Below are 23,864 nucleotides of genomic sequence, written 5' to 3'. Positions count from 1 at the left end.
TATTTTCTTCAAATTTTATTGTTGGACGGTTTCAGTTTGATATTTGCACAATATATTAACAATTAGTTTCTCATTCTTGGCTAATTCGTTAATTTGATTCTTCTAATAACAGTAAATACTGATGGAAGATAGGAGGAATAATTTGACTGTTAGGATCCGGCCCAGTGTCAACCGATTTTTCTTTCACCCTCTGTCATAGAAAAATATATGTTTATTTATGAAATTTATTTTGTTTGTGTATAATTATTTGTGCACAGTGGTCTCATTAGCGTCTTGGCAATTATTATCGAATATAGAGGGAATTAAAAATGATAAATTTGGATTGTCTAACGCCACAATGTTGCAGTACAAAAATGTAGATAAAATGAGAACTAGAATGTACAATCAATGTCGCTGAGGCCGACCAAATGATTCTGAATGTTGACACTCTATAAGAAAACATTTATTCATATACTTTTTGTTTTTTCAACTTCATCTTTAACATCTACAATAATCAATAATGTTTAATAGGACGTCTTAGAGAGGGAGAGGGGAATAGAAATATAGAAAAACAAACGTAATAATTCAAAATTTGAAAAATTAAGCCAGTCCAGTCACCATAAAAACCAACTAAGAAAAATTAAAAAAAAAAAAATACATCATGCGCACGTGATTTTGGCCGCTATTAATCATCATAGCATCATCTCTTTCAGTCCTAATTCCCTAAGCTCCTCTCAAATCAAAGAAAAAATCTCTCATCGAACTATATTAATTTCTTGGTCCTACTTATTCCATTTTACATTTGCTTTTCCACTCAATACATAGTTATAATTGTATACATAATATTTATATCAACTCCACTTCCAACAAGACAAAAATATATATATATTTTTCTTCGCGCTATCACTATAATCCTTGGGTTCAGCAGCCTTCGAATAGAAAGAAAGAGAAAAAAAAAATAGTGGAATGTGGTGGTTGCGTTTTTATGGTACACGGATAACATAAAAATTAATATTTTTCATAGTCATAATATTTACAAAGACTTACAAAATCACACCTAATAAAAAATAAAATAATGACACAATCATATCGTGCCTATCGTAGCTTGAGACGAAAAAAAAAACAGATTTTTAATTAACATCCATATATATGTATATAAACCCAACAATCATTCGATGATGAATAACATTAGAGAAGCTGCCAATTTTTATATTTATCGGGAAGACTCACGTATCCAAGCTACAATAGGTGTGAACAATCATCATTTACTGAATGATATTTTTATTTTTTTTTATTTACGGACACCTAGCATTCGGATTTGTCTTCCTCCACCAACTGCTGGGTATCCTTGCCTGAGTCAATAGGCGTGGGATCTAATTCACGCCGTTTGAGGTGCAACTGGGGTGGCTCTTTGTGTTGAATTGTTGACGGTTTCATCTCAGCTGGTACTTCATATATTGAACTTGTCGTTCCGTTTGTGGATTCTTGATTAACTGCGTCGTACATTGGATTGCTGAAATCACGATTCTTCGTGCTTACGTCACCAAGATTGTACTCAACATCGAGAGGTTCCTGGAATAATTAAATGCGCCCATTGTTCCGACATTTTATTTATTATCCGATTTATTGTATCCGATATTTTATCATCTTCATAAAAATCGGCATAATAATATTTTCCATCGGTAACTCACCATTCTTTCGTGAGCCGGCCCTCCAAATTCCACATTGCTGCCCTGTCTGAAGGAAACACTTTGAGCAGTCAAGCCACCAAGTCCCCCAGGTTTTCCACTACAAAGAAATAACGGATTGAAAAATAAGTAGCTCTGAAAACGACAACCAAGCCCTTATCTCGAGGAATACTCACAAAGGTCGTTTTTTCAGAACAATAAAAATACCAGCAGCAGCAAATAAAATGAGCAAACACACGACAATAGGAATAACGATGGCAGCAGTAGAACCGCTGGCCCTCGAGGCCCTGAGATTGACCTCGCAATGCTCCCCGTGGAAGTCAATACCACAGAGACATTGCAGTTCATTATTATCATCAGTAATGCAAACTCCTCCATTTCGACACGGGCATATCCTCGGCGATGGCTTAGGTCTCTCAACAGTGGCATCACAAATTCTCTCACTGATCTGTGGTAGATGTGCACCAGCCGAGTCTGGACAGAGACACCTGTATCCTGAGGGAATGCCAACGCAAAGATGCGAACAGCTATCACTCTTGCATGGAGGCCGTAGAGTGGTGTTATACCTCAAAGAATGATAAATCTTAACTCCACCCCCAGTCACCGAATTCTTAGCGATAATTTCCACGACTCCCCGTCCAAATTTATCCTGTTTGAGGACCTCTCCAGTGTATTTAGTAGCCCAAAAGAGATTATTCTCAAAGACATCGAGGGATATCGGATGTTTGAGGGACTCTCCCTTGATGATGACTTTTCTATTCGATCCATCCGGTTCAATTGACTCAATAACATTGAGTTTACTATCCGCCCAATAAATAGTATGGTACATGGAATAATCAATGGTCAAAGCCGAGGGTCTACCCAAGTGTCTAGAAACCAGAGGTGCCCGTCTACTACCATCCATCCAAGCGATTTCAATCTTCGGTTGAGCCCCAGCATCCGCCCACACAAGTCTCCCCAATTCCGGATCCACAGCTATTGCCACCGGATTTTCAAGTCCCATTGTGATAAGACTCCTGCGATATCGCCCATCTGATTTAGCAACCATTATTCTACCAAACTGCAGTGGTGCATTAGTATCAACCTCACCCCAATAGAGATTATCCGATATCCAATCAACCGCGATACTAACTGGCTCAGCGTCACTCTGGATATTCAAATCCTGGGCGTATCCTATTTTAGCCTGTCCCTCTTTGGCATTTATCATGTACGACCGTTTAATCGTGTTATCGTGAGAATTTATCCAGAATACATATTCCATTTTGGGATCGATATCGATGGATCGAATGCGTTTCTCATTGGCAATTGCAGGTATCTCTTCCTTCCTGTGGAGGCTGTACGCGCGTATGTCAGGACCACTGGCGAAGAGCAATTGTGTTTCTTGATTATCAGCTCGACAAACACCACTGTGATTATCGACTATTGTAAAACCGTCAGTGCAAGAGCACGAGAATCCACCTTTGACATTCGTACATTGCTGTGAGCAGTGATGACTGCCTGTTGTACATTCGTTAATATCTTCGCACTGTTTATTATTATCTGTGGATGTTATGTAGCCTGGGTAACAGGCGCATATGTAACCACCGTCGGTTACATTCTGGCAGTAGTGCGCACAGCCACCCTTATTTACTGGATTGCAGGGTTTATTCGGATGACAGCCTCGCTCATCGGATTCGTCACCGCAGTCGTCGGAGTTATCACAGATTTTAGTTCTCTCGATGCATTTTTTATTCGCACACTGATATTCGACTATAGGATCGCATGGGCGTACACGTTTCGTGCACATTGTTAAATTATTCTCGTCGGAGCCGTCGCCACAATTGTCAATGCCATCGCACAGCTGGTACCGAGGTATGCACCGGTGATTGTTGCATGGGAATCTTCGGACGATGTCGCATGTAAAGGTGGCGCAGAGTGTGGGGCTCTCATCGGACGCATCACCGCAGTCATCGCTTCCATCACAACGATCGGACAGTGAAACACAAAGATTATTGTCACACTGGAATCTGGATTGTGGACAGTAACGGCCATCGGGATATCTCGGCGGACAGCCAATCTCATCACTGGCATCACGACAATCTCTCGTACCATCGCACCACAAATGGGAGGCGATACAATGACCGCTGGCACATTGATACGTATCATTCTGACACACGAAGGTCTTACATTCGATCTCATCGCTGTTATCCCCACAATCGTCCTCGCTATCGCACCTCCATCTCGACGCGATGCATTTGCCATTGGAACACCTGAATTCCGACTCCGAGCACGATCTGTATTTGCCCTTGCACACAGCCTCGGCTTCATCACTTCCATCTCCACAGTCATCAGCAAAATCGCATAGCCACTGTTTGGGAACGCATCGATGATTCGAACACTTGAATTCTGCATCTGGATCGCAAACAGGACAGCTCTCTGGCAGTTCGTCTGATTTATCCCGACAGTCGTCCTTCCCATCGCAGAACAACCACTTGGGTATGCACCTGTAGTTGGCATGGCCCGGACAACGCTGCCACCCCTTCGTACAATTCTTCTGACGGCAGATGAACGCAGGCTCGTCGCTGTCATCCCCGCAGTCATCATCGAAATCACACATCCATAATTTGGGAATGCACTTACCATTTCTACAACTGAACTCAGTATTCGGATCGCATGTTCTATTGTGACAAATTGCCGGGTCCTCGTCGCTAGCGTCCTTGCAATCGGCGTCTCCGTCACACTTCCACGAGGCGTGTATACACCTTCCACTGGATTTACATTTGAACTCTAGCTCTCCGCATTCGTGGGAGCAATTAGCCTCATCACTCTTGTCACCACAGTCATCAGTTCCATCGCAAACCGTCAGACTGGGTGTGCAATTTCCATTGGCACACTGGAATACACTGGTTCTGCACACGCGTTTGGGACAAGATGCTGGTTCATCCGAGCCATCGGCGCAGTCCCTCTCGCCGTCACACTTGTAGAACCACGGAATGCATTTCTCCTCGGGTGATCCACACCGATGCTGACCCGCTGTGCAATTAGAGATACAAGTCTTATTGTCCTTATCGAGGAAGAATTGATTGGGACAGGCGCACTGATGCGTAGTGACACCGGGTTGTCCATAATTTTCCAGGAGATAAGATGATCGAGGTGGGGAAATGAGACATAGATGAGAGCAACCGCCGTTATTATCGGCGCACGGATTAACGTAGGGCAACTGTCTCAGGGGATGGTACGCGTGGATATCATAAGGTCGATGTGTCGTATTCCGAAGCACTCGGAGATTGTCCCCAGAGAACTTGTCTGCTCGGCTGATGGCCTTGAGATTCCAATCTGTCCAGAAGATGTGGTCATCGAATACCGTAATAGCAAAGACATGCGGAACTGCAGCTCCGGAGAGAACGATTCTCCTATTGTGACCATCGAGATCGGCAAATGCAATATAATCGAGATGAGCATCAGCCCAGAAAATTCGATCAGTGAAGTAATCGATGGTTAGGGCATTTGGCCATGCGATGTCATCAGCCCACGTCAGGATCCTCGTGAAATTACTCCCGTCCATTCCCATTTTTCCAATATACGCTTGTAAATGCCAGGATGTGAAGTAGAGATAGCCAGTTCCTGGATGAACAACAATAGCCCGCGGATCAGCAATTCCACTCTTGAGTGTTTTTCTGTTGGAGCCATCGAGCTCAGAGACGTCGAGATGTTTAGCGTGTCTGTCCAACCAGTAGAGTTTTCTCCCCACCCAATCGATGGATATTCCCTCCAATCCTAGACTGTCGTGTCGAATAATTGCTTGTCTCTCTCCTCCTCCAATGGGCGCTCGATAAATTGTTTTGGCAGTTACATCACAGAAGTATAACATTTGCGTTGCATAGTCTGCATCGAGGGCCACAACATTAATCAAATCCTGATGCATAACTGCATATTTAGATGCGTCAATGGATATGTTCCTGACGTAGTACTTGTTTGTGAAGATGATCCAGGGCTCGATCTTGTCCCGACGCTTGCATGTGTGCTCGTCGGCAGCTCTCTCATACCATTTATCGTTGCACTTGCAGTAGAATCCACCAGGTGTATTCTCACATTGCTGACTGCACACCGATGGTGTCTCAATGCACTCATCGATGTCAGCGCAGGCTTTACCATCGTCGAGGAGTTTGTATCCTGGACTGCACTCGCAATAATAACTCGTTGGTGTGTCTATACACAAGTGGCCACACTGATTCAACTCCACTCTCGTGCACTCATTGATGTTACAGTGAAGTGGTTCGTCGTCTTCATCAGGACAATCAGGCTCTTTATTGCAAACCAGCTGTTGACTTATGCACATACCACTTCGGCACCTGAAATCCAATGGATTGGGGCACGTTGTGTTTTTACTCGGTGCGCAATTGATTTCGTCAGAGTTATCTCCACAATCGTTCTGTCCATCACACTTGAATTGGGACTTGATGCACTTGAAGTTACGACACGTGAACTCCTGTGGGGAGCATGTTTTATACTGGGAGTTGCAGAATTTCCCCTCGTCGCTGCCGTCCCCGCAATCGTTGTCGTGATCGCAGAGCCAATTCTTGTTTAGGCATCGCCCATTGTTGCATGAGAACTGATTTTCCGGACAAGGTGGAGTTGGAGGGCAGTGATGAAGTGTAACGTTCTCATCGGCTCCATCCACACAGTCTGGGTCACCGTCGCAGAGCCACTTCTTGGGTATGCACTGCGCCTTGTTCCAGACTTTGTTAGCTTCACACGTGAATTCCGTCTCTTCATCGCACTTTCTGTCGTTGCACTGATGCCTCTCGTCCTCATCCGAGTTATCGAGGCAGTCGTTGTCCCCATCACAGATGTAAATCCTCGGAATGCAATTGCCATTGTCGCAGGTAAATAGATCTCCGAAGCAAGTGCGTCCTTCTGATTGACAGTAACCAGGTGGTTCGTCACTGCCGTCCAGACAATCGTCATCTCCATCGCAGTACCACGTTGCGGGTATGCACCTGTGATTGGGACATCTGAAACTGTTCTGAGGGCAGGTCCTCTGGGCGCAGTGGATTGGATCCTCGTCGCTGTTATCACCGCAGTCATTATCACCATCGCATAGCCAGTAAGGCTCGACGCATATATTCGTCGTCTTACATTGCAAATGAGTGGGAGCGCACGTATTATTTCTTGGGCATCTCTCGTGTGTCTCGTCAGATGTAACGTTATCCTTGCAATCGTTGACACCATTGCACACCTGGGCTTGGGGAATGCAGCGGTAGTTAGCGCATGTGAATTCACCAGCTGCGCAAGGTGGATAAATACAACCCTCCTCATCACTCCCATCTCGACAATCATTCTCGTGATCGCACTTCCACGTTTTGAATATACATCTTCCATTATTGCATCTGAACTCGTTCGGACTGCACGAGTGGTGAGAGCAGTACTGTTTGTCCTCGTCAGTACCATCTCCACAATCGTCATCTCCATCGCAAGCCCACATTCGTGAAATACATTTACCGTTTCTGCACGAAAATTTGTTGGCATCGCAGACGATATTTTTTGGCACACACATTCTCTCCTCGTTGACGAGTCTACTGTTGTCATCGCACTTGCACTCTGCACGTCCATCGGGTCCTGGGTGACAGGACTGCGAGCAGCCACCGTTATTAATGAGACAGGGATTGACACTGCACTGTTGTTTAGCAACAGAAAATATATGAAGATCCCGCGGTGAGTCCTCCAGGCGTTTTACCATTTCCACTTTGTCGGATCCCGTATATTTCTCCGCTCGATAAACACCTCGGAGCTGAAGATCAGTCCAATAAATATGTTCCCTGAAGACGGTTATTGCGAAGGGATAGATTGTAGCGCTGACGAGTACCTCTCGATTTTTCCCATCCAAATCAGAGCGTTCGATTTTTTCTCTGACAGCGTCAGTCCAATACAGCATTTTGTCGTCGTAATCGATAGCTAGACCACTCGGTTGGGACAAATCCTTGTCGATGATAGCATTTTTAAGTGAACCAGCCATTGTCGTGCGGAATATTTTGCCGGATGTGCCAAAGCGTCCCCAGTCGGTATAATATAACGAACCACTGCAGGGATCGACGACTATCGCCCTCGGGCGATCCACTCGCGCGATCATAACTAAATCGGTACCGTCGATGTTCATTGCGTAAATACTGTTGTTGGAGGAATCTGTCCAATAGACCTTCTTCTGGGTCCAATCGTAGGATATCCCCTCCGGGTTTATGCCTTTGCTGATTATACTGTGAATATCCGTTGATGATGGATTCTCTGAAGATATCCACGCTATCTGTGCCCAAGGCCTGATCTGCGTAAAGAGGATTTTCTTGTCCTGATAATCAAAATCAATACCAACAACGTTTGTCAAGTTCCCTATTGGCTTGAATGGAATGTTTGTGGATTTTGGGTCAAGATTTATTGCTCGGATCTCTGTCCTAGTAGCGAACACCAAGTACTCGTCGACATTCTCGCATTTCTTCCGGTCTTCTCCAAGTTTTCCCGTGGCACAATCGCACTTAGGATCACTCTCACTTGGATAAGCGAAACAAAGTTGATCGCAGCCACCATTCGGTGTGCGTGAACAAGGATTGGAATTATCTTGAGGTTGAGTACTGGCGTCAAAAATGGAGATATCTCTGAGTTTTGGTAGATTTGTGCGCACCTGAGTTGGGAGAGTGATGTCTCCGGGTTGTTTACTGGCTTTGAAAACTGTCTGGAGATTGCGATCCACCCAGTAAACATCGGGACCGAAGATAGCAACACCCATCGGGTTCGGCAGATTTCTGCGAATGACTTGTTGATTTCCACCCATCCACGAGACTCTCTGGATCATATCCAATTTTGAATCCACCCAGTAGACATCGTGTGTCACAGGATCAATTGTGATATCTCGAGGGGTGCTTACACCTGAGGTTATTATCGGCTTCCAATCGCTGCCATCTAGATGACATTTTCCTATTTTTGGGTACTGGCCGTAGTCGATCCAATAAAGCACTCTCTTGATGGGGTTGACAGCGAGTTCTCTCGGAGCATCGGCAGTGGTTTTTACGATGACCTTTCGGTTGCTACCATCGAGCCTCGATACCTCTACGTAATTATCATGTGGAAAGACATTGGAAAAGTATAAATTCCCAGCGATCCAATCGACAGTCAGTCCTCGAATGCCATTCGATCCAATTCCATATTTAACGACGGGTGCGAGCTCGGTGCCATTGGGACGAATCCTGAAAATTCCATTCCAGACACCCCTGTTGAATTCCACCCAGTAGATCCAATTAGCGGCGTAATGGACATCGATGTGGAGAATGTGATGACCAGGGCCTGCAATGGGTACCATAGCTTCTTTCGAATCAGTCATGCTGTATCCCCTGGCAACATCCAATTGCGTCACCACAGCGAATGTGTTGAATGGTTCACACTTGGATCCTCCACTCATCTTGTAACCCATGCTGCACGCACAGACTTTGGTTCCTCCATTAGCTGGAAGGCACAGCTGGTCGCAGCCTCCATTATTAACCAAACAGGGATGAGAGCCGTCGACGCGTTTCTTGTAGATCACGAGAGTCTTCAAAGTGGATTCGTTATCGACGAGAATGACGGGGTTACTGCCACTGGGGAGATCAACCCTCTCAATTTTATCGTAGGTTGGATCCAAGAAGTATAATTTTGATTCGTGAACAGCGAGGGCTTTTGGTAGAGCTATGTTATTGGTTTTGGAGAGAATTTCCTGAATATTTTGACCATCAGTTGTGACGGATTTGATGGAGGCAGGGTATTGCGAGCTGAAGTAAATTCTTTTTGTGGGGATATCGATAGTGATGGCCTCTAGGTTGTAAGTGTTGTTGATGAGGATGAGAGAGTTAGTGCCGTCCATGTTTATCCTGCCGATTTTCTCAGGCACTCCAAAGCCACCCTCGTCGATCCAAAAAACATGCCCCTCCAGTGGATCAACACACATCGCTTTGGGTTTAGCTACAGAGGTCGGGGTTCCATCGTTGGCCAAAATAATAGTTCTGTATCTAGGCTCACCATCGATTTTAATGGCTTCGATATTTGATGCAAATTTATTGCCGATAAATAAATTCCTTCCCAACCAATCGAACGCCATGGTTGATGGAGATCCAACGATACCCGGATCACCAGCAGGATTGGGGAATTGTGTTTTATTTCCTCCGATGTAAGGAATCGTGTAAATTGTGCCGTTCTCATCGTCCCCGTCTCTCGTCTGCAACCAATAAATGACTCTATCTCTTCTATCGTAATCTATGAGAGCACCACCATCAATTCCAACGACAGGTGTGATGTATCCTGTTTTGCTGTCTCCTGGGGTCAACGAGATATCGACAATCTGCGAGCCTCGAAGGACCATGACGTACGGGACTTCTTCCTCGATGCATCTGCCATCGGGTAGGGATTTAAAACCGATGAGACACTTGCAGGTGTAGCCCAACGGAGTACTTGGGGAAAGGAGACACAGATGCTGGCAATTGGCATTGTTACAGGGACTAGTGTACATGGGCTGAAGTACCGGATGATGAACATGAATTGACAATGGTTGTGAGATCAGATGAGATACGACAGTCTGATTGGTTCCCTTGAACTTGTGAGCTGATAAAACTCGATTCAATTGCCTGTCAGTCCAGTACATTGTGTCTTCGAAGAGAGTCAATGAGTGAGGATGAAGCAGATAGTGAGAGCTAGCGAGTACTTGAATCCTCTGAGAGCCATCGTACTTGCAAGTATCGATGAAGTCCAACTTGCTGTCTGCGAAATAAACTCGCTTGTTGGCGATATCCAGTGCGAGCCCATTGGGCCAGTAGATTTTAGTGCTGATGATGGTGGATCTATTCGTACCGTCCATTCCAATTCTCTCAATCCGAGGATTTTCCCCCCAGTCGGTCCAGAATAGCCACTTCGAGTCTGCGCTGGGATCGAGACACATACCCCTGGGTTGAGTTATATTTTCCTTAACAAGAACCATTCGATACTCGCCAGTCTCTCTGACAACCTCGATTGTATTCAACTTTGAGTCCAACCAATAGAGATTTTTGCCGATCCAGTCGTAAGCCAGTCCCTCAACGAGATCCAGCCCAGTAGAAACCACGTCCTGGGGATCTCCTCCCTTCTCCAGACGCGAAATCTTCTTCAATTTCATATCCGACCAGAAGATTGTTCCAGTCTGCATGTTACTGGCAGTTGCCACAACATTCTCGACATTGATAGGCACTCTCTCGAGTGCCTGCTCCTGAAGATCAGCAACCAGAATTGTGTGACGATTTGAAATGATGAGGAAGGCGGCCGAGTGATTGAATGCCTTGCATGTGTGATTGTCAGCTTCCAGTTTGTACCCATCGTTGCAACTGCAGGCATAACTCCCTTTGGTATTTGTGCACGTTTGAGAACACAAACCAGGTGGATCACACTCGTCTCTGTCGCGACAGTTGTAACCATCCTTGTCAAGCTCCTCGCCCATTGGACATGTGCACTCAGCTCCGACAGGTGTTTGAATGCATCCATTGCTGCAGAGCCCACCCTGATGACTGCATTCAGTGAGATCACAGCCCCAGCCCTCGTCTCCACCATTCGGGCAATCTGGTTTACCATCGCAGACACTGGTCAGATTGACGCAACGTCCAGTCACTCCAGGACACGGCCACTGGTTTGAATCACATTTGAAGGGTGGCGGTGCACAAGCATGGAGGAGAGGATCTTCGTCGGAGCCATCGCCACAGTCGTCTTTACCATCACAGATATACGTTTTGAAAACACAACTCTGATTGACCGGATTGACACACTTGAAGTACCCAACGGGGCACTCATCTGGTCTTTGACCGCAGGACTCTGGCTCGTCTGACTTGTCATTGCAATCAGGTGTTCTATCGCAGTACCAGCTCTTGGGAATGCAGACACCAGAGCTCACGCACTGGAACTGCTTGTCGGGATTGCACTGATCGGGTGCCAATGATGGACAGCCAAGCTCATCACTCCCATCGTTGCAATCTGACAGTCCGTCACACTTGTATGACTCTAGAACACACATTTTTCGATCGGCGCATGTAAACTGTGTACTCAGACAAGTAACTGGTGGGCAATCCATCTCGTCCTGTTGATCAAAGCAATCATTATCTCCGTCGCACACCCAAGACTGGGGGATACAATGGCCCGACCTCGGACATGTGAATTGGAAATACGCGCAGGTTTTAGCAGCGCAAAATTCCCCTTCGTCGGAGCTGTCCCCACAATCATTCTCAGAGTCACACTTCCAGGAGGCCGGTATACAACGATTATTGTCACAAGCAAATTGACTTGCGCTACATGTGACATTCGGACAATTGGCTTCATCACTGTAGTCTCCACAGTCGTTTTCAGAGTCACACTTGAAACTCATGGGGACACACCTTCCTGATTTACACTGGAACTCATTTGTTGTACAAGTGGGTTTCGTGCAGTTTTGCATTTCATCGCTATTATCCAGACAGTCGTCATCGCCGTCGCACACCCAGGAGTGAGGTACGCACCGTTGATTAGCACAGGTGAAATCCCAAGGATTGGGGCAGGCTTGAACCGGAGGCTCGGCTTTGGGATCTGACGTGCAGGTTCTCTCATTGGGCATCAGTCGTTCTCCATAGGGACATCCACAGACCCTTGACAATTGAGGGAGTCCTGGGTATCTGCTTGAGATGTTCTGAGGAATGCCGAAGCAGAGTTTCTCACAGCCACCGTTGTTAATAGAACACGGATGATCCGAGGGTTTCTGAATATCTCTACTGAAGACCTTGACCCCATATAATCTGTTAGTAGCTGGTTCTCTCACGAGGATAGCCTCTTGCTGGCCTGTTTCCTTGTGCAATCGAATGATTGCATCCAATCTCCAGTCAGTAATATACATCCACTGCTCATGAATAGCAATCGAGAATGGGTGTCTTATTAACCTTGGACTGATGGTTTTCACATCGCCTCCATCCAGATTCGAGTGCTGAACATGATCCAGTAATGCATCGCACCAGTACAGCCTGTCTTTAGTGAAGTCGATGGCGAGACCATTGGGCCATCCCAGAGTCAAGTTCTTGAATACCACGAGACTAGATCCATCAGCGTGAGCGCGACTGATGTTTGCAGGGCGATCCCACTCGGAGAAAAATATATATCCGTGATTTGGATGGATAACAATGGCCCTTGGCCTCTTCAAGTTCTTGAGCAGGGTTCTCCTATACGTGACGTTTCTCGTGCTCAAAACATTGAGCGTTCCTTTTCTTGAGTCAATATAATACAGATTCTTGGCTGCCCAGTCGACTGCCAGACCTTCGACCCCCTCATTCTGACTGGCTAAAACGATCTCTCTACCAGTTCCATTCTGATGTACCCTGTATATAACGTCCTGGAGAACATCACTGTAGTATATATACTGCTCGTGTGCATCGTAGTCCAGCCCGACGAATCTAGCGCGTCTGGATACAACTGGAAGGATAGCATCACTGAATCCCTCCATCACGGGGTCCAGAACCCTTCCCTTGATGAACCTCTGCTGGGAGTACATCAAGAACTCCTGAACTAAATTACAATTTCTCAGATCACTCGATAACCTCCAGCCAATGTTACAAGCACACCTGTACCCCAGCCCACTTTCTCTACCTCCAGCAGCAGTGACAATGCACATGTGCTGGCATCCACCATTGTTATTACCACAAGGATTTTTTATATTTCCAGCATCCTGAACGAGAGGATGAAGAGCCTTAATAGCCTTTGCATCACGAACTTTGAATATAATATCGATATTTCCATCTCCCACGTTCTTATCAGTGCTCATGACAGCCTGTTTTGTGCTGTCAGTCCAGTAAACCTGATTTTCAAAAACTGTAAGTCTCGTGGGGGCAGGTACCTGCGATCCCCTCAGCACCATCACCCTTTTTCCGCCCTTGTAGTCAGCTGTCTCTATGTAATCGAGTAAAGAGTCACACCAGTAAATTCTCTTGGCAATCATATCGACAGCAACACCGGATACCTTGTAGGCAGCTTCAGATATGATTGAAAATGCATTAGTTCCATCCATATTGGCACGGAGTACTTGTTTATTGTCAGCAATGAACATGAGGCCAACAGTGGGATCGAGAGCGATATCCGCAGGACTAGTGAGATTTGAACCAAGGACTATTCCATGGTAGCGACCATCCAATTCGAACACATCGATCTTCTGGACGATTGAGTCGACGACATAGAGTTTTCTACCGATGAAATCAACAGCAATCGCCACTGGAGACCATGATCCAGGTGGTGATATATCGACTTGTTCAGCGGCTGAGTCAGCCAGTGACAGGGGTTGAGAGTGAACTTTTCTCGTTTTTATATCGCTCCAAAACAAGAGATTCTCCGAGAATAGGTAATCAACACCACTAGCACCAGTGGTATTAGCCACTAGTGTACGATTATTATTATTTGCGTACATACGCCAGAGTGCACGATCCTGGGCTAGCAAGAGTTCAACAGCTGGCCAGTGCTGATTGTTCTGGGCACGACACTTGTTACGACCAATTAGATTATATCCAGGAGCGCATTTGCATACGTACGAGCCCTCGGTGTTCTCGCAGAGTTGCTCGCAGTATCCCCACTCATTGCACTCATTTCTATCGATGCAAATGCCAGAGTCATTGGCGAGTATAAATCCCTCGGGGCAGTAGCAGGTACCACCAGTGAGGGAGGCTCGACAGTTGTGGGTACATCTTAATGAGGGACAAGCGTCTTTGGAACATGCAGCAACTTCGTCAGCGTCATCTGCACAGTCAGCTTTAGTGTCGCAGACCTGAGATCTCTCGATGCACAGGGGCTTGCCATCTAATCCACCCTTTGGACACATGAACTTGTTGTCGGGACACACTGTCACCTTGCAGGACTTCTCGTCCGAACCATCTGGACAGTCTTTGTGACCGTCACAGCGAAAAACCAGTGGAATGCATAAGGCATTTGCACACCTGTATTGCTCAATCGTGCACTGTGGAAAATCTGAAAACAATTATTTCTTTCTTTTACGAATTATAATGATTCACCAACTGTGCAGTTGTGCAACAAATGACTTGAATTTATTGATTTTTCAAAATATTTGGTAAATTTTTTAACCAAATTAATCGAATAATATTGATCAATGAAATTTAATGAGCGGCGTAAAAATCATGAGGAAGAATGCAAAATTCGATTTAGTCGAATTTTATTTTCGGTGTTTTGGGTGAAGTATAACTCACTGCAATGCTCCTCATCGCTGTTATCGCCGCAATCGTCTTTGTGATTGCACCTTGCACTTTGCTCGACACATCGCTGTGTCGAATTACACCTGAATTGATCCAATCTACATGCGGGTTTCACATTCAGCGGACATGCCTCCTCATCCTTTTCATTTCTACAATCAAAGTAGCCGTCGCACTTCTTCTCCTTTGGAATGCAAACTTCATTGGTTGACAGGCCCCCATTGCATTTGAAATCATCTACTTGACATTTTCTGTATACTGAAAAACACAATCCCAGATTACTATCGCTGATAGTTATTTATTACTGTACTTGTTGAATTTGTAAAAGCCGATGAGAACCATTGATATGCTATTCTCTTTTACGCGTCCTTGGCGATTGGTGACATGTGACACAAATTCAATGATAAAAGACCTTGCGTGATATCTCACTATGGGAATTTTATTATTCTCAATGACCTTGGCATTGACCAAGTGAAGACACGATTGATGTGTGTCTGACGAATGTTAACGTTATGGATAATTTTATTTTATTTTTTCTATCGTATGTTTTCTCACTCTATCTTGATCAACCCATTTCCGGTCAATATGGGAAATAAGTAATGTAGATAATGAGAGACGACTTAATATTATAATGCAGTCAAGTCTGTGGAAAATTCAGACGTTACTCACTGCATCCGGCCTCGTCCGTCCCATCCACGCAGTCTACCGTTCTGTCGCATCTTTGGTGTTGGGGTATGCAATAAGTTTTGTTGAAAATGTACTGGCTGCAGGACAATTGACCCGCCTCACACTCAGGTGGTGCTGAGAAATAATAATCACTGAGTTAAACCAATCAAATATACATAAACATAACGCATTCATTAACGAAGTACTAAAATCACATAAATCGAGTTACTGATATTTTTTTATCGTCGATTAAATATCCAATAAAAAATCACCTTCTCTCGAAATAATAAACTTATGAACTATTTTCTATAAGCGGAAGTGGAATCACTCTCGCATGCCGGAAATAATCAAGTACCTACAGCTAGAATTTCGATGTTTCCTCATCCGGTGGTGGAACAATCAGCATTATTTTTATGATAAAAAATAATATGCATAGTAATGGTAAATAATTCAACTTACGACACGACTGCATTTCGTCCTCGCCATTCTCGCAGTCCTTCTGATAGTTGCATACCGCAAGTTGCTGTATGCACTTTCCGTCCGAACACCTGAACATTCCCGTTCCACAGCCAGCTCCATCGTCTATTAAAGAATGACAAGAGAGTAGATTTCAAGGAGAATAAAAAAAATTATGAAGAAATAACGATCGAAGAGTACAGTCGTGATAGGTGAAAGGGTCATCATTACTTTCCATATAAAACCCTTTCACATTTTCCATTTTTACCTATTAAAAATAAGACCATTAAAAACCTCGTGAACTAATGCATTAAATCACCCCCTCGAATCACAACATACACCTCAAACAACTCCATCGTAATTGATCTTTGAAATATCCTCCGTAAATATTTAATTACCCCACTATTTAATCAATAAAAACTACAGACTTGAACGAGGTGAAATTTTTTAATAGTCCCCAGAAGAAGAGGATAAACTACAACATTTACTGGAGCAGAAGAGATTGACGATGTTCTTTGATTTGTGTCAGTGAGTGTTGCATCATACGAGTACCAATCTGAATTCCAACGTAAAAATCTGAATTCCAACGTAAAAATCTGGACAGACAGATGACGAAGGGCTTGTGCAGTTGTCCACCAAGCCTATCATGCATTTGGCATCTGAATAGCCAGAGGGGCATTGATGCATAGGTAATCACCTAGGTATCCCCCTCTCAATTTTTACGTGATGCACCGAGTGTTTAATACACTGTAGTGAGACCTTTGAAAGTAAGACGATGAGACTGAGATTATGCTGCGTGTAAGAATGATTCCCCTCGAAGAATCTTAAAGATTCCGAGTGAGAAGGAAAAGGCAGAGTAAAAAAAAAATAGGGGGGAATAGAGAGGAGCGAGAGATGGCATGAGGTTGCAATGAGATAAAGTGAAGTTGAGTATGCCTATGCGATGGTAGGTCTTCCGAAGTGCAGTAACAGAGCGGTTTGTAGTCTCGGGTTCTCTGTAGTGTTGGGGCTGGGGCTCTCGTGCCAGGCACCTCGGCTGCACAGCCTGGTACCGCGAGGTCTCGTGGTAAAGCCTCTACTACTGGTAGGGAGTGAAAACAACCGAGACAAACTATTTTCAAAAGCCACACCATTAACCAGAATCCCTATCTCAACATTTGTCTTCTCCCTCAATGGACAAAAATTTTTTTAAATCCGTTCTATTCATTTTATTCACTCCACTTTATTTCATAAATGATATAATGGGGACAGACAAAAATCCACAGGCATTATTCCAGAGTAATTTTTCCAATATCGAACAGGAAAAATATTAAAGCCCCTCGAGAAATCTAGATCACGGTGTAGCAAATTGAATAATTCGATTAATGTCACGAGACACCCTCGGCGATCATCTTCATTTCTTTCGATACTCTATTATATTTCGTCCATTGGTCAATACGTACGTGTGTTATTACACTGTGAGAGTATGTCAATTGTCTCCCCTCTCTTTTTTTTTTAACATATCGAGTACAGTGGCTACGGAATTGATTCAACGACCTCGATGTTACGAATAATTTGATTCAACGAATTATTCGATGGTACGGTGGCATAATTGACTCGTTGAGTGTAGCCTTTCGAACAAAAAAAAAATATATATATCCTAAATGTCATGATAATAGAGATTGAGAGGAACAATTGGAGTTGAGAGGAGAAACTCATGGGGGAGGAGACTGAGGGAGGAAAAAAGATGAATGGAGTCAACAGGTGAAAGGAAAAGAAGCGCACATAGTCGGTTGTCTTGTCAATGGGAGGAAGTCGCCAGTGTGTCCATTATTGCGTCCGGGCGTTAACTGTCATTGAATTTGTACTCAGCAATAATAAAATTTCATGTAATCAAAGGGTGGAATGGGGAATACCGTGAGGTATTAGATGATTAACAATATGTGGATAAATGCAAGCTGCAACGCCACGTTGCGGCTAACAGGTATAAATGACACGACTGGATTTACCAACTGGAATGAGAGAAGAAAGGTCAACGACATTTGGTGTGCCAGCGACAAAACTCGTACACCAAATTCGTCGTCGAGACATTGCAAAAGACACGTTTGATCCAACGTGTCAGCAATTCTCGGCTTTTTTTTATTCCTTTTTCATTTCACATCTTGGATTGTGCAAAGTAATTCCTTTATTTCAAGAAAGGTAAATAATTATGATGCTGTTTAATGAGGGTATGAAAATCCAATAATGGAAGAAGTAATTATTGCGTCCTTAATAGAGCTCCTGGGTATACGGATGGAGAGATGAACGATTGTGTTGGCCATTTGAAAAAGTCATTCCGAGTAAAGTATCTCTCAGTCCTCTATATCGACTCGAGATACGAGAATTGTCGTGCAATTGCTGTCGTATCCCCTACTCCCCTTGGGTAGGCATTTTTTTTTTTCACGTGGGAAAACTTTAGCTTTCACCTGTGTTGCACCGCCGAGAATAGAAGAGCCGGCGCTTCTTCAGTGCAAGGTACATTCAACAGGTATTACACACGACTCCCAGCTGCTTGAAAAACTTCTCCATCCTCTCCATCCTCTAGAATTGATCTTTGATTCTCCACACACTTCACACAACCATTACATGTCTGAATAATGCAAAGTAAGAGTTATTAACCAATTATCACTTGTACCGTGACACTGAAGGTTATCATTCCTCATCATATGAATTTGATAAACGACCGAGTATGCAAATGAAAAAAAAAAGAAAAAAAAGATAACAAAGACTGCCCTTGACTCGTAGAAAGTTCGACCGGACATTTACACTCCCACACAGGCTAGCCCAAACTCCATAAAAATTTAACAACATTATATTTCTATGCAGTAAAAAAATAAAAATTGTTCCAATTTTCAGGTGCAGTTTGCGGTAATCGTGGGTAAGTCAATTGTCGAGTCATGAGATTGCAGTTTCGTTTTGCGTGATCACACGAGATTGGTCAAGTGGTCCCACCTTCCTAGCCATCAATATCACCTACTTATTACTGAAATAAGAGCGAAACAACTTGTCGCTCGAAATCTATCCATGTACACGTAAGAAAGGTGTACAGAGGGGGGTAAAAGAAATAAAAAAAAAAAAGAAAAAGAGGCAAGCCAACGCGATCGGGACGGGACCATTGGAGCCAGGGTCCCGCTATCCGCTCGGCCGCTAGTCCGAGGTCAATGAACTGAGAGAGGCCTGGTCCGTCTACCTCTACCAACTAAACACAACTCCTGGTTATACCATCATAGACCATCAACCTGAGGAGCGCTATCACCAGGGAGCAACAACTCACCCACGTATTTATTTTTTTTATTCACCCGCAGCCTGACAAACACCAATTACTCTATATTTACTCTCAAATGATTGAGATTAAATATTCACCACGCCTAACGGTTATTCCCCGATAAACACGGAATCACCTAATTTCCCGATAGCTCCGGGTATTTTGCCACTTTATTTTCCACTGGCATAGATCGATTAATTACGATATCACCGATATTTATTTGTCGACTCGATATCATTTTGACCAGTAGATGATGTACACGGTACACCACGTGGAACGACACCTGAATAAAAAATCGGATAGCGGCACCACTCGTGACACCCTTGTCCCTCTCCTCGTTTTACCTTGAAAAACCTCAGACCCGTGCTTTTGTCATCACAAAACCTCGCGATTAGCATCTTTGGAATGTGAAATTCATCAGTGGACATGGTGCATGTTAAGGATGTATCGTTTCTCTTATCCATCACGTCCCGAGGATAAATCCATCAGCGAAAATTTTTAACTCGTACGACCGAAGTCAATATATTCCACTGCACGCGTTAAAAAATACACAAAGAAAAACAATGAGTTTCTTCGGGTATCAGGTAATCAAGGGGAACGTGAGTTAGTGCGAGAATTGGGTGAAAACTTTCACCAGTGGAATAGCCCAACGGATTGTAAAAGAATGATGCAGGATAAATGGAAATACTGTGATTCCACATGGCATGAGAGAAAAAAAAAATGTCATGGTGTTATTCTTCAATAGGTCAGTGGGCTTGATGAGTCTTTTTTTTGTTTATCCCTGGAGCACGTGTTCAAGTGCACATGAGACCTAGGTGGACACGTCTTCAGGTATTCCCCCGTAAACATCGGTCACTCGGAATAGCGCGCACCGTTGCCAGATAAATACCAATAAATACCCAATAAATTACGAAAAAGAACCACATCTGCGAAAAAAAAAATAAATAAAACATGAATGAATGCTAATTAAGGAAAATAAGTAGCTGTCACCAGCAATTGATTGGGTCATTGCTTTGCACTCGGGTGTGTCATGGTCACGCCTGATGCTAAAGTTCATGCAATCGCTGTTTCGTCATGACATCGTCAACCAATCTCACCCCTATTTTTTCCCCTCTGAATCGCCTAGATAACCATGAAAATGCGAATTAATCTAATAAATAGAAGAATGCGATGAAATTATTATCATGTGTCCCTGAGAATACATGGGCGATTAGCAGTATCTCTTGCTCGCTCCTTAAACGCATGATGCGAATGTAAACACTGGATGCTTGACAAGAGAAGATACGAAGAAAGAAGGAAAAAAAATATATGAACTAATAAAAGTCTGCTCCATGCATGCACCACTGACAAATAGACATTTGTATACGTGGGGGAGACATGCGAGTCAATATTTGCCTCCAGCTTTTGATTTTCTCGACACAAAGTCTCTTGATAGTGCGCGACGATTCACACGAGAGATATTGATTCAAATCCAATAAATAAAATATAGATGCCTTAAAAATCATGTGAGTCAACGTGACAAAGCAAACAAACGGTCAAGAATATTTGAACAATCATGGAACGCATCAACCGTTATCAGCTTAATATAGAGAGACTAATATAATAAGAGTGCATCACTAGAATGATTTTGTCAATGATATTAAAATGATTGGAAAATATGAATCCATGTGCGGGGATCGTACATGACGCACGCGTAAAGGCACCAAAGGATCTTCGAGGTAAGGCCCCCTTGATGAGAAACCGGTTTTCACCTCCAGTGAGACGAAGAAACATAACGCTCTGGTATAAGACTATTACGATATTTTGAGATAGTCAGGTTTTACCTTGGACTCCACCGTGCCCCTCACCTCAAAAATCTCTTCTCCCCCTGCTCAACCCCCGCCCCACCAGCTCACACGAAAGAAATATCTGGTTTTCCCTGTAGTTTCTTCCTGGAAAAATCCTGATTTTTCAACATTCGAGAATCACGAGAATGAGGAAAAACTTTCCAAGTGAAAATAACAACCGTGGCAACAGGAGAGAGAATAATGGAAGAGCATCATGACTCGATGCTGAGAGTGGACTCACCATGACAGGATCATCAGTATAATAAACAATTAGTTGTGAGGGTATGGCTGGGTCGAGTTGATACGAAGTACAGAGTATTGAATGAGTAGTTGCTTGCTCTCCGTTTACGTCTAGTTTAATCATTATTAAATTCAACAATGAAAGTAGTATTAATGTGTAAATTACCAATGCCCTTGATAGCCCCGATGACACTCGTCTGAACAAGCACTAAATTGACAAGTGCAATAAATAATAGCTGGTAGGTTGTATTGCGTCGATATTGTCCAGCGCAACGGCTTTGAAAATCAAGGAGACCGGAAGCGAGGCCCGGCAGCATCTCGGCCACCGGCATCGCGCGCTCCGGTTCACAAAAAAAAAATATATATATATGTATATATATATATATTTCACCGTACTAATTTACCACAGTTATCTTAACATCCAACACAATCCATCCACTGTAGCCACTTATCCTATCGTTTTTGATTTTATTTTTCAAAATGAATTTCTATCAAACCCAGGAAAATTCAAACAGATACCCGCTTGTTTTGAATTTCACTGTGTCTTGGGACTCAAGCTGATAATGAACTTTTTTTTCTTAAATTCGCTTTGTTGATTTAACGCACAACTCAAGATGGTGAGAAAAAAAAAGGATGGAATGGAGATTTGAGATTGAGTTTGATTGGAAAAATCACAACACAAGTAAACGTGAAGGGAGGGGGTGACACAGGTATACACCAATGTTTATTGATATATTATTATTTTTTTCTTCAATCCATGGCTAACGCGCGTTATTAACCCGGTCGCGGTCACCAGGCGACTGGCAGTACTGGCACAGTGGCGCGTACTCAGCGCCCACCCAACCTTCCAGTTGAGTTGGGGATCTTCAACAAGTTGCCACCACCGATACCATCTTTTTTCGTCCATCCGATCCCTCATCGACTATACCAACATCCCCACCAGGGACACCCAGGCTCTGCATCCAAAAAAAATCTTTAATTCCATTTTTTCAATCCTCACATATCGTCGGCTCGAATCTCCGGTTTGTCCAATTAACAGGAAACACTCGTCCCAATACATTTCATCCGAAACTGGAACTCACCACTGACCAATGAGTCTGGACTGATGAAAACTGGTGTAAACAGAAAATCGTAAACATCATAGGATTCGTTGGGTGAATTTATTGGCTAGGGGAACGTTTGGAATTTGAAAAAAAAAAGATTGGGGTAATAAACTCAGGTTAAATTCTCCATCGGCCCATTCCAGGGGGAGATTTGTCCCTCGGGTCTACGACCGACACTCTGAGGAAAGTCAACAAGTTTTCAAGTATCGGTTCGTTCAATACGGCGAATTTTCTGAGAGAATTATTTGTGATTCCCGCAGAGTGAAATTCTGAATTACGTAAAGAACTCGCATAATTTAAAAAAATTCCAAACACATGGTAATTCAGCTTATTTACTTGAGGATTTATCATCGATTGCATCTGTTGCATTTCAGAATTTCATATATGCCGAATATTCACGAGTTTCATGAGGATATACTAATCGGTAGTGAATGATTCTCCATATATCTTTACAGACCGATGCTGGTTTTTTGGAATTCAGGGAGGAAATGAGTTTCCTCTGGTTCGGCGAAAACTCTTATCTCTTTATGCATTATCTTGTCCAGAATTGATGTTCTGGTCGCTGTGCGACGAGACAAAGGGTTGAATATCATTTTTGAGGAATTACCCAAGATAGAAAAACAACTCCGATTTTCTTAACACTATATTCCACGAATTGGACATAAGAATGTATAATTCCGCTTCTGGTTATCGGCAGCGATAACTGCTCGTTGCTATAAAAGTTTTTAATATTCTCAAGCTCATATTTGAAGGATGAGTCTGCTAAAAATACCGAAGTTTTAGTTTCTAGCGAGAAATAAATAAAAATATGTTTTCTTGATTTCTGTTCTGTTTCCTGCATTTCGTTTTTAACAAATTTAAAAAATAATATATATGACTGGTCCCAGCTCTCTGTTCTAATTTTCGAAACAAGACATAAAATCTAAAGGCTGAGCGATTCTCGCGTTTCCGCGATTAACCAGTCATACGGAAATCGGAAAGAAAACGTGTGAAACTTCACCTCGCGCTGTCAGTCAAGTAAAAACATTGAATAGCAATAAATGTTTAAATATTCTCCGACTCATTGTTAAGGAATTTATTTTCTCGAACGAATGAAGATAAAAAATTCTATGACCGCATCACCTGGTATGAATTGAAATGACCTGAGAAATCAGTGCCCTTTGACCGGCAGGTGTTTCCTCCTACCTGAGGCATTATTGTGACCCTCCCCACTTTTACTTTCCAAAAAAAAAAAGACCCCCAGTACACAATATCCCCAGCTGACGATTTATTAATACGCAGTTGAATACTTCCTCCGAAACGTTAATTAGGGTCATTTGAGCCAGCGCTGAACGACTCGCAGTGCGATCACTTGTACAAAAACATTAACCGTTAACTTGAGTGACGTATTTCCGTTC

At 43.5% G+C, this 23,864-nt stretch overlaps 1 protein-coding gene across 1 annotated transcript; it reads right to left on the bottom strand.

The window, feature by feature from the left end:
• Positions 1-22,476, bottom strand: mgl (megalin). Its single transcript, XM_011304345.1, has 7 exons — positions 21,531-22,476; positions 16,019-16,141; positions 15,563-15,694; positions 14,891-15,151; positions 1,844-14,654; positions 1,671-1,767; positions 1-1,551 (listed from the first exon to the last, which is right to left on the bottom strand). The coding sequence occupies exons 1-7, from the start codon at positions 21,694-21,696 to the stop codon at positions 1,285-1,287; spliced, it is 13,857 nt and encodes a 4,618-aa protein (XP_011302647.1). The 5' UTR covers positions 21,697-22,476; the 3' UTR covers positions 1-1,284.
• Between the last annotated feature and the right edge of the window lie 1,388 nt (positions 22,477-23,864).

This window comes from Fopius arisanus, unplaced genomic scaffold, assembly GCF_000806365.1.
Source record: "Fopius arisanus strain USDA-PBARC FA_bdor unplaced genomic scaffold, ASM80636v1 scaffold00037, whole genome shotgun sequence".
Lineage (NCBI taxonomy): Eukaryota > Metazoa > Arthropoda > Insecta > Hymenoptera > Braconidae > Fopius > Fopius arisanus.
The sequence above is the reverse complement of the archived record's forward strand: the minus strand, read 5'-3'. Positions and strand labels throughout refer to the sequence as shown.